This window comes from Xenopus laevis, chromosome 5S (genome assembly GCF_017654675.1).
Source record: "Xenopus laevis strain J_2021 chromosome 5S, Xenopus_laevis_v10.1, whole genome shotgun sequence".
NCBI lineage: Eukaryota > Metazoa > Chordata > Amphibia > Anura > Pipidae > Xenopus > Xenopus laevis.
This window is the reverse complement of record NC_054380.1, coordinates 51,004,348-51,022,591: the sequence shown is the minus strand read 5'-3', so window position 1 is coordinate 51,022,591 and position 18,244 is coordinate 51,004,348. Positions and strand designations below refer to the sequence as shown.

The 18,244-nt window shown below is 38.2% G+C and overlaps 1 protein-coding gene across 2 annotated transcripts in view; it reads right to left on the bottom strand.

The window, feature by feature from the left end:
- The window catches only part of LOC108705582 (fumarate hydratase, mitochondrial), an 80,399-nt gene that overhangs the window by 16,423 nt on the left and 45,732 nt on the right, over positions 1 to 18,244 (bottom strand). For both annotated transcript variants that reach the window (XM_041564543.1, XM_041564542.1), the window contains one exon: positions 705 to 881. In XM_041564543.1, the coding sequence (XP_041420477.1) occupies positions 705 to 881 (177 nt within the window). The remainder of the gene's footprint in view (positions 1 to 704; positions 882 to 18,244) is intronic.

Here is an 18,244-nt window from a genome sequence, read left to right as displayed (position 1 = left end):
GAATGGCTTGGATGATTTTTTGGACAGACATAATATCAAAGGCTATTGTGATACTAAGCTCTATAGTTAGTATAGGTATATAGAATTTAATTAAAATAGGGAGGGGTGTGTGTATGGATGCTGGGTTTTCATTTGGAGGGGTTGAACTTGATGGACTTTGTCTTTTTTCAACCCAATTTAACTATGTAACTAACTGTAAAATGTAAATGTAAAATAAACTTTAAAAAGCTATGTGCTTTTGTAAAATGATGCTCACTTTTAAGTCCTATTCAGTTAGCCACATTTTAATTCTGGGTAAAACCATATTAAAGTATAACAAACTTATCAGGACTAAAAAGTAGCCTTTGGAAAAGTCAAATGTTTAAAAAAAAACAATGCACATGGGGGGTTCTTGCTCATGCTCTTTCCTCTAAAAGTGGCCAATTATGTAAGCTATAAAACTTTTAGAAGAAAAACTTTCTAAATAGCTATATACAGTAGGACCAACATTTTACATCCCGATTTTAAGTTTTATCTCATTTTATATTGTTGTTTTGTGATCCCACCCATATATTATGCATAATACATTTCCCTGATTTTTCATTTTCCTGGATTTTTCTGGTCCCCTGAAAAATGTAAAATGGGGGTTCTACTGTAGCACATAGAATTTTACCTCAAGTATATTGTAAAGCCATTTAATTCAACTTTTTATTTACAATACATACTTGACTTTTGTTCACATGATCATTAGGGTGCACCGGGTCTTTGCTTCCAAGTTTACCTCCCATCATCTCAATGGCTCTATTGCTTATTACTTCATTTACATTCATGTTTGTCTGTGTTCCTGATCCAGTTTGCCAGACAACCAGAGGAAAGTGATCATCCAGTTTGCCAGATGAAACCTATAAATACAAAAATCAATGATGTTTAGTTAATAGCATCTCTTTACACTACAACCCCTACTACCCTCGCTGACATTTATGGGGGATTAAAACTGACATATTTCTTATTATTATTATAAAAAAAAATTTGATCCTAACTTCCAAACACGATTTGGCTTAATTTGCTAAAAAAAAATAGTAATAAAAATTGTATGTGCGGGAAAAATCTAGACAAAATCATGCAACAATTCGAATTCTGCGACTTTCAGATTTTCACTGGAAAACTTCAAATTCATTTAAAGGTTTTTTAATGAAATCCAGTGTCAAACAGCCCAAAGCCATCGAAAATCACAAAGGCAAAAAAAATCTCTCACTTGTAAACGGGACAATTGCCATTGACTTTTACATGAATTTGACAGGTTTTAGCTGAAGTACTTTTGGATTTGGATTTTTAGCATCTTTGGAGCATAATAAATTTGAGGTTTCCTCTAAAAATTCTAATTTTCCCCTTAAAAACTCGACCAGCAAAATGAGGCTTAATAAATAGGCTCCTTAAATTGCAGGTTTCTGTGCATTCATAAGTAGTTTTTGCAGATGCATTTTTCATAAGGGCAATGAAAGCAATGTCAAAACGGAGTTGTGATATCAGTAAAGCCCAAATAAAAACGTCAGAAGGGTTAACAACAAAATTTGTAATAACAAATCTGTGAACTACAGAATGAGATTAAAGAAACATAAGTAAAAATATCTAAAGGTTGTGCACATCTGCATTTTGACTGTAGTTTTGATCCAAGGCATAAATCTTATCTCACTTCTGTTTAATAATTATCTATGGGACATAACTTGATCAGGCTGACGATACCTTTGGGTAAATCTGTTTTTTTTTCTATTTTAAGAAAAAATTCCTTTCATTTTTAATTTTTCATGGCAAACCCGTTTTCCTTTCTCAAAGTACATAACAGGGCTTACAATGCTCCAAGCGAAGTGCAAAAAAAGGCTGCAATTGGTCACTTTTATTTACACTCTGTTCAATGCTTGGAGCATTATTCAAATTGCCACAGAGGTCTGCATCCAGGATGGTCCGTATTAGGACACACTAGCTTCTTGGGCAGGAAGGGGGAGGCATGTAGGCATCCTCCCCTCCCACCTTGCACATCATTCTGAGATGCAAAGAAGTAAAATGATTTCCCTGTTCTCAATAAAACATTACTTAAGACTTAGTCCTAAAATGCATAAATCCACATTGGGTTATTGCTATTGGGTTATTTAATGTTTAATTGATTTTAAGCAGACTTCAGGTATACTGATCCAAATAATGAAAAGATCCCTTATCCAGAAAACAGCATGTCCAAGCATTCTAGATAATAGATCATATACATCGTGACATAGTAAGTTAGGCTGAAAAAAGACACACATGCATCAAGTTCAACCTTTTAACTCTATTTTGACCTGCCTAACCGCTAGTTGATTCAGAGGAAGCCTCTCCAATTTTCCTCAGAAAGGGAAAAAATTCTTTCCTGACTCCAAAATGACTAATCCCTGGATCAACTTGTACTGACCAATCTTCAATAACCCTGTATTCCCTTACTTGCTAAAAAGCCACCCAATCCCTTCTTAAAGCTTTATAATGTATCAGTCTGTACAACTGATTCAGGGAGAGAATTCCACATCTTCACAGCCTTCACTGTTAAAACCCCCTTCCGAAAATTGAGCACTGGAGACCAAAACTGTACAGCATATTCTAGATGGGGCCTTACCAGTGCTCTATACAGTGGAAAAATGACCCCCTGCTCCAGTAAATCAATTCCTCTTTGATACTACTCAAGACCATATTTGCCCTTGATGCTGCTGACGGGCATTGCTTGCGACAACCAAGTTTATTATCTACAAGGACTCCAAGTTCCTTTTCCATTATGGATTTGCCTAGTGCAGTCCTATTAAGGGTATAAGTGGCTTGGATATTTTTCCATCATTCATGACTTTACATTTACCAACATTGAATCTCATTTGCCACTTAGCTGCCCAGATTGCCAGTTTGTCAGGATCCTGTTGCAAGGATGCCACATCCTGGATGGAATTAAGTGGACTGGATAGTTTTGTGTTATCTGCAAACACTGATACATTACTTACAATACCCTCCCCTAAGTCATTAATGAACAATTTAAATAAACATGGACCCAATACCAGTACCCCACTAAGAACCTTACTTCAAGTAGAGAATGTACCATTAACAACCACTCTCTGTACCCAACGTCCTATCCATGTGCAAACTACTTTATTAAGCCCAACAGACCTTAGTTTAGAAAGCAGTAGTTTGTGGGGCATGGTATCAAAGGCTTTGGCAAAATGCAAATAGATCACATCAACTGCTCCCCCACTGTCCAGCATCTTACTTACCTCGTCATAAAAAGCAATCAAATTTGTCTGACATGACCTATCCTTCACAAGTCAGATGGCAGATATTGGAAAAGGTTACCGCAAGGCATGGGCAGGATATCAAAAAGTTACTTCTCCAAAGAGAATGTTTTTGGATTTGGCTTCTTCAAACTCGTGATCCGAAGGGACTCAATGAGGATTTTAACATGTCATGCTTTTTGTAATCTAACTTTGTTTAGTTTAGTCAGTTTTCAAATTTTAAATTTTTCTCTTTTACAGATAATTACTACAAATGGCAGCATAATTTGAAAGCAGGGTCAGCCTCCCCTTTTCCCTGTATAGGGTAAGATTCATTCTGGAAGAATCCCTGCAAGGGTTAATTTAACCATTTATGGCTGCTGTGTGACAGTTAGCATTATTGTAATAATTTTTTTGATTACTCATTGTGATTTTGTTCCTTTCATCGAGTACACTTCTGTGGATATTAGTTTTTCTATTGTATGTACTTTTATGACACTTTATGTATTGTACACTATCTATTGGATCATTTTAACTATATATGAGAGTTTTTAACTTACATTGATTGGATAATTAATGATGACACGCTAATTGAACAATGCACTGCTCTATTTATTTGCACTCTGTATGTAGATCACGTATGCTTGACAAAGGGGTTTTACTCCCCGAAACGTTGCATCGCACTCCGCATTGAAATACATTTTTGAAGATTTCTCACAGTCCTGTGTGCCGTTGGAATTCCTTTGCTATCCTTCATAAAGCCATGCTGATTGTTGCTTATAATGCCATTCACTAGAACAAAATTTTGAATGTGATCTCTTAAGAAACCTTCAAATCATTTGCCCACCTCAGATGTCAAATTTACTGGCCTATAATTGCCAGGCTGAGATCGTAATCCCTTTTTAAATATTGAAATTACATCAGCTTTTCTCCAATCCATAGGTACCATACTAGATCAAAGCGAATCTAAGAAAATCAGAAATAGAGGCCGGTCTAAAACTGAACCAAGCTCTCTTAGAACCCAGGGGTGTATGCCATCTGGCCCTGATGCCATTTTTACATAAATTTTTAATAAAGCTTCATGAATCTTTTCCTGAGTCAGCCACTGACTAGATTAAGCTGAGCCAACAGTGCAGCTATGAAGTGAGCCTGGGAACTCAGACTCCTCTATTGTATACACTGAAGCAAAAAACTGATTTAGCTCAATTGCTTTGTCCGTATCTGTTAAAACCATACTGGTACCATTATTTAAAGGAGCAACACTCTCAACCCACATCTTTTTAATATTAATATACTTAAAAAAAATTTTAGGGTTAGTCTTAGATTCAGCCGCAATGCTCTCCTCATTATCTATCTTTAACTTCAGGATTGCTGTTTTAGAACATTTATTATAGTGTTTATATTCATTAAATGCAACTTCTGTCCCAACAGACTTGTAATTTTTAAAAGCCTCTCTTTTCTTTCCTATTAACTTTTTTACTTCTATATTAAAGTGATACTGACGCTAAAAAACTAAACTTTGTTTATGAATGTACATTAAAAAATTACCTATAGGTCATGTTGATAGTTTTTTGCCGAGAGGTCTGTTTTTGCAATTAATTTTTTATTTGATATTCCTAAAACGGACTGTCTTGCTAACCTGACTGTCCCATCTCAGACTGTCAGTTAAAGGTTCTAATGCTAAAGGACTCCTGCTGCACAAATATGGCAGCCCCATCATAGATGAGCATGGGGAGTCAGATGGGTAATGTAAAAGCTTTGAGCAAATACTTTAAATTATAAGTATCAAACAAAGGCAATACTGTGATAGATGTAAATATTGTTTAATTTCTGGTGTCAGTGCTTCTACATTTACTCCTTAAGGGAATACATTTAATACTTTAAATGACAAACTATTTCTGTTCTGTGTTTTTAGATTACCCAGGGGTTCAATTACTTGCACATTTGCTATACGTTCTAGGTCATAAGAGATCACTAGATCTGGTATACCATTTTTTCTATTGGCTCCTCAACATTTTGTGCCATAAAATTGGCATGCAACAAGTTTATAATGTTGTTCCCATTAACTGACCTGGCAGTACTGTTGCCCCAGTCAATATCTAGATAATTAAAATCCCTGCTGGGGGATTAAAAAGCCTGCTGTTCCTCCTCACTTACATTAGGGGGTCTATAGCATACTTCTACAATTAATTTGCCAGACTCTTTACAATCGGTGAAGCACTCCACCCATAAGACTTCTGCCCCCTCATTTTCTAACAGCACCTTCTCCTTTATATTAGCTTTTAAATCTTGCTTAGCAACCCCCCCTCCTTTTCAATTGCCTATGTCCCTCTGAAACAAAGTATAGCCGCTGTTTTGGCCACACCAATTACATCATATTTACCCTCCAGCTCTCCCATTTTACCAGTCAGATTCCTTGCATTTGCAAACATACATTTAATACTGGAACCATATTGAACATATGACATGTGGTTCCCCCTGTCCTTAACAGTACCCCCCACCCAAATCTCCTCTACATTTTCCCTTACTATATTCCATTAAATCCTTTACTGAACCCTCCCCCCCCCACGCCTAGTTTAAAAACTCCTCCAACCCTCTAGTCATCTCCTCCCCCAAAACAGGACCATCATCATTGAGGTGCAGCCCATCCCTGGAAAAGATCCTGTATCCGATTGAGAAATCAGTACAGTTCTCCAAAAACCCCAAAACCCTCCTCCCTACACCAATCTCTCAGCCACGCATTAATCTCCCGCTGTCTTCTTAGCATTGCTCATGGCACAGGTAATACCTCTAAGAAAATTACCTGTATACAGGTATAAAATTTAAAACAATACATTTCTGGTTTGTGATCCTCTGAAATGATTATCTTAAAGCATACAGTTCCTCTGTAAAGATCTAAAGAAGAATGATTTCATCTTAAAATAAAGAAGGGGTGTATCTGACCTCTTAACCACTTCCACTCTCTATTTAAGAAGTTTTTAGACATTGGCTCTCTGATGGACAACTCCTTAATATATCCACTAAAGGCCTGAATAAAGTTGCTAATATTCTCTGTAGACAAGTTGTCTGTTGTCTTTTTTGTTTGGTTGAGGGACAGCCTTATGTTTCAGCTTTGTTTAACCAAAATCCAACAACTTGTCTCTATGGAAAAGATGAAGGCATTAATAGAGAACACTATGGGTAAATTTATAGACAAATGCTTCCCTTGGATATTATCTACCAAACACAAATTATGATTCCCCCATTTATTTCTTTGCTGTTGCCCATGGAGGAATTTTTTGGCTATGTCTTTCCATTCTGCCTTTCAGGGCTGGAACTAGGGGTAGGCAGAAGAGGCACCTGCCTAGCCTGCAACAATAGGGGGGCTACTGGGTAGGTACCTGTTAAAAAGGGTCTTCTGCCTACCCCTAGTCCTTGTTCGCTCCCCCCAGCCACTCTCCCCTCCTCCACTCTCCCATCTACAAATGTCCCCTCTGCACAATGTTACCGTGCATGCTTGTGCAAGTTCACACACACAGAAAGGAGTGAGGTGGTTGGCTGGGTTGCCAAGGATGCCCAGTCGACTTGGCCCTGCTGTCTCTCTTTTTTTCCTATTCTCTTTCTCCGAATATGTTTGCAATTTTATGTAGCATGCATATGGACATTTGAAAAACATTTAAAATAAAGTAGAAAAAGAAGGGATATTTGTATTGAAATGTTACATGTAACTTGAAAAATTACGTTAATTAAAATTGGATTTACAGTGGTTGTTCCCCTTCCAACACTTTTTTTCAGTTCAGTTGGTTTCAGAGAATTCACCAGAAACCAGAAAAGTGTAAATTTACATTTTTCTTCTTCTAAAGCAGCTCTGGGAGGGGGGTTGCCAACCCTGTAAATTGTTCTAAATTGATACATTTACTAGATACATTTATTATCTTTGTCCCTGCTGAGCAGAATCCCTGAGTGGAAGGCAGTTGTTAGAATTGATACAATAGTTGCTAATACTCCAGAGATGCTGCTGAGAAATGCATCAACAAAATGTAACAAACTGTAACAGTACAGAATCTGCACCTGAATTACTGAGCTACCAGACAGTAACATTAAAGTTATAGTGACACCTCTAGCATGCTTCCCAACTGTCCCATTTTTAGAGGGACAGTCCCTTTTTTGACAGCTCAATCCGCAGTCCCTCATTTGTAAAAGTCCAGTTTTTCTCTGCACAGCCAGAAAAAGAAAAAAAGTTTCTAAGTTAATTGGCATTTGGCAGAGAGCTCAGAACAGCCACATCAGAAGATAAGATACTTTTGTAACAATTTCTAGATAAGCACATAAGTAATTGTAACAGTATAAGATAACAGGTCCCTTGGGAAATGTTAGATTCTTAAAGTTTAAAGGGCAATTCAACTTCATTAGCAAAACTGTAATAACTGGAAAAAAAAACACAGAAATATGGTCAAACTTTCATAACCTGCCAAATTTTGTAAAATGAACATGGTAATTGGGGGTGGCCACAAAAATGGGCATGGTAAAAAATAAATTCACCACGCTACGTGCGACAACTTTTTTGTCCCTCTTTTTATTTCCAAAATGTTGGGAGGTATGCCTCTAGTTTTGTGCTTAGATCTCTACTTTGATGGCAATAATAACTATAATCACAAATTAGTCAAATATATTGTTTTAAAAAAAAAAACCACATAATTTCATCATATGGAGAAGGATATTACTTCCTGTAGGGGAAGAGTACTACTGCTTTCAGCCTCTCATATCTCACACCCACACCTGCAAAAAATAAAAGCAACCTCTTTCTGAAAATCTCCTCTCCCACACTGCTCAGGTTTGGGTTTTATTTTCAGATGGTGCTTTTAACTCATTCCCTCTTACTAGGTTATATATGCGTGTCCCTTTCCTGCCTGCTTCACTTTTCCTGCACAAAGGATCTACTCCAGCTCTGGGGTTAAAAGGTTAATGTTGCAAGCAGTCCTGGCACAGATCATTCTGTTTATGCAGGGAAGGCAGGCAGGCAAGAACCACACATAATCATTTAAGGTAGAATAAGTTAAAAGCACCATTAAAAAAAATGAGCAGCACAGAGCAATGCAGAAGAGGAATTTTGCAGTGGAGGAGCGAGTATTGTTATTGTATAGTACAAAACGTAAACTGTGGTACCGTGTTAGCCAGTAGCAAAAATAACAAATAAAAAAAACAAACAAATACATAAAGTATTGTAGAAGTGATACCTATATTGGCTAACAATAAAAAAAAAAAAAATACATTGAAAGCTTTTGGAGCATCAAGGCCCCTTCGTCAGGGAAAATACAAATGAAAGCTAGAAAGGCACAGCATATATTCTGTTAGATCAGTGAAAGGTATTCATGGGCAATAAATTAGGAAGTTACTGATAGATAGAGATCAAATGTAGAGATAATACTATGAATTAGGGTGGGTTGTAATGTCGGGTTTCCAAATCAAGAGATTAATTAATACATTTATGATTGAATAAAATTATATAAAGTTTTATTATCCTTATAGACTATAACCTCAAGATTATATAGTTTGTTATAAATATTAGTAAGTGGGTTTTGATATTCGTATAGGCGTAATTGGTCACATGGTTATGAAAGAAATTGGTATTTTATTCCCGTTTTTATACAATTTAATATTGAAAAATCTGAACTTAGGAAACAATTCAGAGAGGTTCTTTATTTTTAGCTAGTGACAGAATGCTGAAACAGGTATTGACACAACCTTTAGAATAGGACCAATATTTGTCCAAGTGTTTCTGTCTGATTGATTCCAAGTATCTCTGTTTACGGAGTCCAAAGAGTAGAAATGACCTGAAGTTAGGAATCAGCTCAAGACTGGAGAGACATAAGAAATCTATATGAGTTTTCATTTATATATATATATATATATATATATATATCTATATCTATATTCATAGGATATATCACATATAAGGTAACGTTAGGAGTAAAATATCATATCCAAATATATATAGATAGTAGAAATAAAATGGAACTACTCCATATTGATCACAGGTACATATCTAGAGAGTTTTAAAAGGTCTGTTCTTACAGAAGACAGAGGAAGCTGCATGTTTGTTAAAAGGGTAATTATTAAGCTCTCCTGTGCTAGCCAGACACACAGAGACACAACTATATTGACCCAGATGACCAACTGTTTGCCAGAATAACTGACTTTATCCAGTTGTGTATTCCCAAGTAAGGTCAGTAAACATATTGTCTATTGAAAAGGCGGCAGGTCAAAGTTTATTTGGGGAGATTTTGAATAAAATATATGTAAGACAATAGTGCCCCCTGCTGGAAAATGTTACACATCATTAAAAAAAAAACATGGACAATGTATATATTGATTTATGGAGATTCACTGAGTAATATTTTACCCAATGACTTCCCCATCATTTCCGGATTGGGTAGTAGCTAATCCTTTAGGGACTGGATGATAGATAAGAACAGGATATAATGGGAAACACGGGGGATAGAAAGGACAATTGGGGGAAGGACTCTCAAAAATTTTAGAAGATAGGATTCAGAGATCCCACACACACACTCTCATACTTAAAAACTATTGCTAGGCACTCTGCCAGATCAGACAGCTGCAAGGATAGAAAGGACAATTGGGATAACATTGTACGCCAACAGAATCCTATACTTGGTAATTATACATTTCAATTATATTAAAGCACATTAAGATATACGCTTGGATATTTGTTGATTCCATATATATATATATATATATATATATATATATATATATATATATATATATATATAGAATCAACAAATATCCAAGCGTATATCTTAATGTGCTTTAATATAATATATATCATATAGTCAGACTCTAATAGACACTAACTTCAATGGAGTTGCAAACCATTGACACATGTGTTTATTGTGGGTCCATACTTTTCCCAAGATATTATTAATATACAGTATGTGTTCTGATGTTCAAGTGTGTAACTTAATAAGGAAAGAGATTGGTTAATATAAAAGTTTCGTTAACAGATCAGGTCCAATTTTCATATTCCTTCCTTTGTTTTCCAATGGTGTTGTTATATGATTAAAGTTTTATAGTCAAATGTAATGTGGACTATTCTTGTGATTATCCATTGGAGAGGCTAGACAAATTAGATCATTTTTATATCCGCTTTGTTTTTAAAATAGCCTGTGTATCATAACCAAGCCTTGCTGAAAGTAAATGAATGCCATGTAGATGTTGCACAGCTTATTGCGATTGATAGTTTTCAACTGTGTTCAATTTTGCTCTGAATTTATATAGTCAGCTTATATCAAGAAGTGTTTTGTGATTTTATTCTTCTAACAACTTTATATATTTATAATAAATTAATTATTTTAATTTGTTGTCATGATTTTTTTTTTTATATCTCTTTTATTTTTCAAAAACATATGCATTAACAAATGGTAAGCATAAAAATTTCCAATACAGAATTTTCAAAGGAAAAGAAACATTAGTATAGAATAACATCGATAATGAATTGTTTTCACCAGTACGATTTCTGTTACATTGAGTGACTGTCTATCTCTCACGATTGAAGAAATAGATTCCATGGTGCCCAAATTTGCGTATGTTTTTCCACTGTGTCTGCTAATAAAGCTGTTAAATATAACATATTCTGAGTCTGAGTGATTTTTCCAATTATCCCGTGAAAGTCTATAATCGGTTGTAGCCAGTGCTTTGCTAAATTGATTCTTGCTGCAGCTAAAATTTGCCCCATTAATATATTCTGGGGTTTAGTAAGGTCTTTGGTTGAACTAGCTAAAAGCGCTATAGTGGCCTCCGGAATAATACATTTATTAAAAACCCTTCCAAGCATGTGGAAAACCTCTTCCCAATATGATACTGCTATGGGGCATGTCCACCATATATGCATATAATCTCCAATTTCAGTGCAACCCCGGAAGCAAGAGTTAGGAGTAGAAGGATCAAATTTATGTTTTCTGGCTGGGGTAAGATACCAGCGCATCATGACCTTATACGTAGATTCTTTGATGGCAGTATTAGGAGAAATTTTATAAACAGTGTTCCAGATTAAGTTCCACTCCTGCTGAGATATGGAACGTCCCAAATCTTTCTCCCAATCAATCATATATTTAAGGGGATCCCCAGTATTCGCCGATACTAAATATTTATATAAGAGGGAGATAATACCTTTTCTTTTCCCCGCTTGCCGGGAACATGTTTCTAGCAAAGTTGGCGGTCGGGTTTTACAGGAAGCATCTATGGATTTAATAAAGTGAAATAATTGTGAGTACCGATATGTTTCTTTCTCTGGCATAGTTTTAACAAACTGCAAATACTGTAGCGATTTGATCCCTGTGGATAGCAGCATATCCTGTATTCTATGGACATCATTTGCTTTCCACCATTGAAATGCAGACGTAGCATAGCTAGGGGGAAAAAGTGGGTTATTATGTAGTGGAATAAGAATGCTATGAGTCTCCGCTAACTGAAATTTCTGCAAACAATCATGCCACGTTTTAATGGTATGCTTCAACACAGATCCAGTTACTGGGATGGTTTTAATTCGTGTCCTATCCGTCCATAAATAAAATGTCAGGTCAGTGGGATAGGCCAAGAGCGCCTCTATTTGCACCCATCTGTTCTCGCTCGGCGGCATATGCCATTGTGTGGTCTGAGAGATCCTCGCAGCTTTATAATACATTAATAGATTAGGTAATCCTAGTCCACCGTTTGTGGGAAGCCTATACATAGTGCGCTTATTAATGCGTGGTGGTTTATGTGCCCGAATAAATTTATCGATTTTACTTTGAAGATAAGTAATATCTTTTATTTTAATTGTTACTGGTAATGTACGAAACCTATATAAAATTCTGGGTACTAGGGTCATCTTAACTGAGTGGATTCTCCCAAACCACGATATAGCATATCGGGACCACTCTTCGAGATCTTTGAGTAATTTCTTAATTAATTTCGGGTAATTATGTTTGTAAAGTGTTGCATAATCTGGCGTAACATTAACCCCTAGGTATTCTATAAAAGAGTGTCTCCAAATAAACGGGAAGTTAAGTTCCAAGAGTTTAATCACATGTTTGGGGGTATTCAGTGGTAATGCTTGGGATTTAGAGATATTTACCGTCAGGCCGGAGATGTAAGAGAACCTATCCAATAATGCAAACAAATTAGGTAGAGAAGTTTGAGGTCTAGTGATCGTGAGGCAAATATCGTCAGCGTAAAGGCTCACTTTAAATTCAGTACCCTTAATCCAGACTCCCCCAATATTCTGGTCTTGTCTGATTAACTGAGCCAAGGGCTCAACTGCCAATGCAAATATCAGTGGGGAAAGAGGGCAACCTTGGCGTGTACCGCGTAAAATTGGAAAATTAGGAGATAGAAGGCCCATACATTTAATTTTTGCAGTGGGAGTAGAATAAAGTACCCGTATCATATTAATAAAATTGCCTCTGATTCCAAATAATCGGAAAACATGATAGATGTGTGACCAATTCACTGAATCAAAGGCCTTTTTTAGATCTAATAGTAAAATAATGCTTTGTAAGGTATGTGAGTTAGCATAATCTATGGTGCTGCAGTCTGGGGGCCCAATTAGCCCTCAGGGTCATGGGGTAGTACACGCTGTAAGACAGGGTATTTGTCTTAGTTACCTCTTATGTTAGGCTACATTTACGTTACTTGGGGAGTGTGGATTGGAAGTTGCATATTTTGATTGGTCAATTTATTGGGCATTTGATTGGTTGTGTTTAGCGAACCAATAATAATAGGGGGACCGTTGGTGTGGGGTCTATAAAAGGGGCAGCATTGAGTTCCCTTAGCAGTTTTCATCTGACCTGTATGCAGCGATGTTGATGTCAGGTATCCAGAAAGTCAGCGCTGATTCGGCTCCGGGTTCGTCCATGGATGTGAGTGGCAGATCGTCGCGTTTGAATGAGATCCTTCGTTGGGCACAGTTTGAAGCAGGCGAAGAGGACCTCCTTTTGTTGAACAGGGCTTGCCTGTGCTCCGCTGCAGTGACCCCGACTGGGTCTGAGTCTCCGCCTTCAGAGGAAGCAACGTCACCGGCTCCTCCCAGCGTTCAACCGAGAGCTCCGGCTGGTCACGCCTCCTTAAAGCGGTCCAGTACCCGCTCAGCGAAGCCGGCTCACAAGAGGTCCCATTCAGCGCCTTCAGGACGCCTAACCAGGAAGAAGCCTCCACGGACCTGCCCCGCTCCTCCGCTGCCTGCCCTAGATGTCTCAGCCTGCCTACTTTCTCCGCCCAGCACTGCGTCTAGTTTGATGCCTCCACCCACTTCTCTTCGCCCTCCGGCTCCTCCGCCTCGCAAGAAGGCTGCAACGAGTGGCGGCACCTCCCGCCAACCCCCCTCCACGCCGGCCGGCGTCTGCTCCGCTTCCCAACCAGCTTGCCTTCTGACAGCCCTGCCGGCCTCTTCCGGCGCGGTAGCTCCGCCTCCTCCGCCTCCGCTGACAGCTACTTCGCCCCCTCCTTCAGCTTCGTCCAGCACCACTCCAGCATGGCCTTCGATGACCCCGCCACCTCTTCCGGGCCCTTCTGCTGTTGCTCTTGGCGGAGCTGCCTCATCCTCTGCCCTTTCCAGCAGCTCTATTAGCAGCACGGTTCCTGACCCTGAGAATAGGGGTTCTTTTAGAGCCGTCGCAACTTCAACTGCTCCTGTTACTGCTCCCCAGCCTGTCCTGGCTTTACAGTTTCAGCCTCCTCAGAATGATCTTGCTTCCGTGGCTATCCAGGAGAACTTTACTTCACAGGATATAGGTAACTCTGCTAATGCTCAGTTTGTGTCTTCTTTACTTCGTTTGTTAGCACCTGGCGCGGCGTCCACGCAAGCAAGCGCAGGGGCCCCTGAAGCAGCTTTTAGGGATTCTATTTTATGTGACACAACCCCCCTTGGTCTGCATTTATCTCAGTCTATAAAGGAGAAAATTAATAGAGGGGATTATGTTGATTTACTATCGTTATTACCTTCAGTTAAGGTATTTTTAAAAGATAAGAAAAATGATTCGGAAGAGGATAGGCGTAGGCCAGTGGCTAGGACCTTTACCAATTGGCTACAGACGTTTTGTATTTATGCTAATATCCTGTGTTCTAAGCATCCCCAATTGGGGGCTAGTATGTTTAAGCATGTTGATATTGTTTTGGAAGCATACAAGTCTTATGGTGGCATTGCCTGGTTTGTTTATGAGGACAAATTTAGGCAAAAAATGGCTGTTCAGAAGTCGATTCCTTGGGGCTCTAAGGATATTGATCTTTGGATGGGCATGATGGTTCCACGCCCTGTTGTTAGCCCACCTGGAGTACAGAAATACAATACTTGTTGGGCATATAATGATTCAGCTTGTAAATGGCAGAGTAACTGCAAGTTTAAGCATGAATGTTCACATTGTGGGGGCAATCATCCTGCCTTTCGATGTGTTAAAAATTCATCACTATGCCCAACAAATTGTTGTCAAAAGAAGCAGGAAAACTTGACAACTCCGGTGAAGCTAGTAAATATGCTTCCTTATCTAAGTCAGTATCCAAACCGCAGGATGTCAACGTTAATTGAGGAGGGTTTTAAATTTGGATTTTGGATCCCTTCTAGAAGAAGTAGTTCAGTTGTTATTCCGGATAATCTTAAATCTATTAATGTTAATATTGGAGTTGTCAGATTTAAAATTGCTAAGGAATTAGCAGCCCATAGAATAAGGGGACCTTTTCGAGAACCACCATATTCAGATTTTAGGGTAACTCCTTTAGGACTTGTTCCTAAAAAGGAGCCAGGATCATATAGGATGATACATCACTTATCATTTCCAGCAGGGGATTCAGTGAATGATGGGATTGACCCTGAATTGTGTACTGTAAGTTATGCATCTTTTGACCAAGCCATTGGGTTAATTAAGCAGTGCGGTAAGGGTGCTCTTCTTTCGAAAAGCGATATTGAATCGGCTTTCAGATTATTGCCAATCCATCCAGATTGTTGGAATTTACTTGGTTTTCATTTTGAGGGTTCTTTTTATTTTGATTGTTGTCTTCCAATGGGGTGTTCGTTGTCTTGTTATTATTTTGAAGCCTTTGCTTCATTTTTACAATGGACAGTGCAGTATGAAACGAGTTCTAAGTTTGTATTGCATTATCTGGATGATTTTCTATTTGTTGGACCTCCTCAGTCAGATCATTGTTTGTATCTGTTACGGGTTTTCATGTGGATTGCTGGCAAGTTTGGTATTCCTTTGTCAAAAGAGAAAACAGTGTATCCCACTACTGTGTTGCAATTTCTAGGCATAGAAATTGATACTAATTGTCAAGAATTTAGGTTGCCACATGATAAATTGATACATTTAAAAAGTCTGGTAGAGTCTGCTTTAGCTGCCAAGAAGCTAAAGTTGAAGCATATTCAATCTCTTATTGGGCATTTGAATTTTACTACAAAAATTATTCCAATTGGCAGAGTATTTAATAGGCGTTTAAATTCTTTGACTGAAGGAATATCGAATCCTAATTGGCATATTAGGATTCCGCAGGAGGTAAAAGATGACCTGTGTATTTGGCAGCAATTCTTACATGATTTTAACGGTAAAGCTTATTGGCAGGATGAGTTTTTAGGAAGTACAGTGTTGCATATCTTTTCAGATGCAGCAGCTTCGACTGGTTTCGGTGCTGTATTTAATAGTCATTGGTGTGCTGATTCTTGGCCTATTAGTTGGCATGAACAAAATTTAACAAGAAACTTAGTGCTTTTGGAATTTTTTCCCATTCTGGTTGTTCTTGAGATTTGGGGAGAGCAGTTGGCGAATAAAAGGATTCTTTGGCATACTGACAATATGGGTGTGGTGTACGTACTGAATAATTTGTCTTCTAATTCGCCACCGGTTTTACGGCTGTTAAGGCAAGTAGTGTTTAGGGCCTTGAAATATAACATTTGGATAAAAGCAAAGCATATTCCTGGTTTTAGGAATAATATTGCCGATGCTTTATCTCGGTTTCAGTTCGAGCTATTTTGGAGGATTGCAGACAACCCAGATCCATGCGGTGTTCCGTGTCCAGATTACCTTTGGGGGCTCATTCTGCCAGAGCATGCGAAATTTTAAAGAATGCACTAAGTGGGAAAACTTGGAATGAATATGCAACGAGCTGGTGGAATTGGTCTCTTTTCAAGGATAATAACAAACAAGAAATTTGGCAGGATACTGATTTATTTCTGTGGTATATACTGGAGCTTTCTCAGGCTCAGTATTCTCAAGCTAAAATTTGTAGGGATTTGGCAGGTATTTCATACTTTTTGAAATTACAAGGTTTGCAAGATTTTACAAAGCCTGTTTTGGTGAAACAAATTTTAAAGGGTTTAGCTAGAGTTGGCCGTGTTTTTGATAACAGGAAACCTATAACCTTGTTGTTATTAGAAAGATTAGTCCATAAGTTAGTGGAGGTGTGTTTTTCACAATATGAATTAAGGTTATTTACCTTATTGTTTGTTTTATCATTCTTTGCGGCATTGCGGGTTAGTGAGTCAGTCTCTAGTAGCAGGAAAAATCCGGGTGGCCTTGATGTTTCTGATGTTGTGGTTATTCAGGATAAGTTGAGGATTACGATTAGGAGATCTAAGACTGATCTAGCAGGGAGAGGTATTCTTATTTGGTTGGGCTCCTTTGGTGTGGTGGATCTGTGTCCTATGGCAAATTTTTTTGAAATTTAAGGATTTACGCCCGGACATACCTGGTCCTCTTTTTGTCCATGCAGATGGTTCTTTTTTGTCCACCTTTCAGTTTCGACAAGTGCTTAAAAAGACACTTAGATTAGTGGGTCTGGCATCTGAGGATTATAATACTCACTCATTTCGCATTGGGGCTGCCACACAGGCAGCTCTTTTAGGTTTTAGTGAACAATCCCTTATGAAGTTGGGTAGGTGGTCCTCTACGCGCTACCGCTCATATGTTCGGCCAAGTTTAGTTGATGTTTAGATGTTAAATTTAAGGTATTTGTTTTCACAGGACAACCGCTCATGGTATGGATTATTGGTCATTCCTTTGTCTTTCATGCGAAGAAACGGGCCGAAGAACGTCCTTATGGTGTCAATTTAGGCCTCAAGAATGTGAATATAGTTTGGATGGGAGTAAGAGGCCTCAAATGGGATGATATGTTACCAATTGCTCTGCAAATGTCTACGAGATGGGGTATTCCTGCCATAATTACTGTCCACTTAGGTGGTAATGATATTGGGTCATTCAGGTCTATTGACCTCATCAGGAATATAAAAAGGGATTTAGCCCAATTACGTTTTCTTTTCCCTGACAGTTGTATTGTCTGGTCCGAGGTAATTCCTAGATTGATTTGGCTGCAAGATGTTCGTCCATTGGAACGTTGCAGGAAAAAAGTTAATTTTTGTATTTCTAAATTTGCCAAGAGTGTGAACATTTTGGTTCATCGTCATTTTGAGTTGGAGTTAGGTGGAGAAGGCCTGTATTGGCATGACAGAGTGCATCTTTCAGATATTGGATATGACATATTCAATATGGGTATTCAAGATGCTTTAGAAAAGGCAATCAAAGTGTGGGGTTGGCCAAGACCAAACTAAGGTATTAGTTGGTCTTGTCATGGAGAGGTGCCCTAGGCTAATTTAGCAGGGCTTAAGGTATAAGCAAGTTGAGGCGGCCTGCTGGTGTTTGAGCTGAGGCTGGCTGGGGTTGCTAACATATGTATTCGTTTTAAGGATTGTTATTGTTAAACTAATATGAAATAAAATTTATCAGCTGCGGCCTTTCTCCACCTATGTATTCTTTGTGTTTTTATTTTAGTGGTTGTAAATTTAAGTAATGCGTGTTACTCATCCCATGCAGTCTGGGGGCCCAATTAGCCCTCAGGGTCATGGGGTAGTACACGCTGTAAGACAGGGTATTTGTCTTAGTTACCTCTTATGTTAGGCTACATTTACGTTACTTGGGGAGTGTGGATTGGAAGTTGCATATTTTGATTGGTCAATTTATTGGGCATTTGAT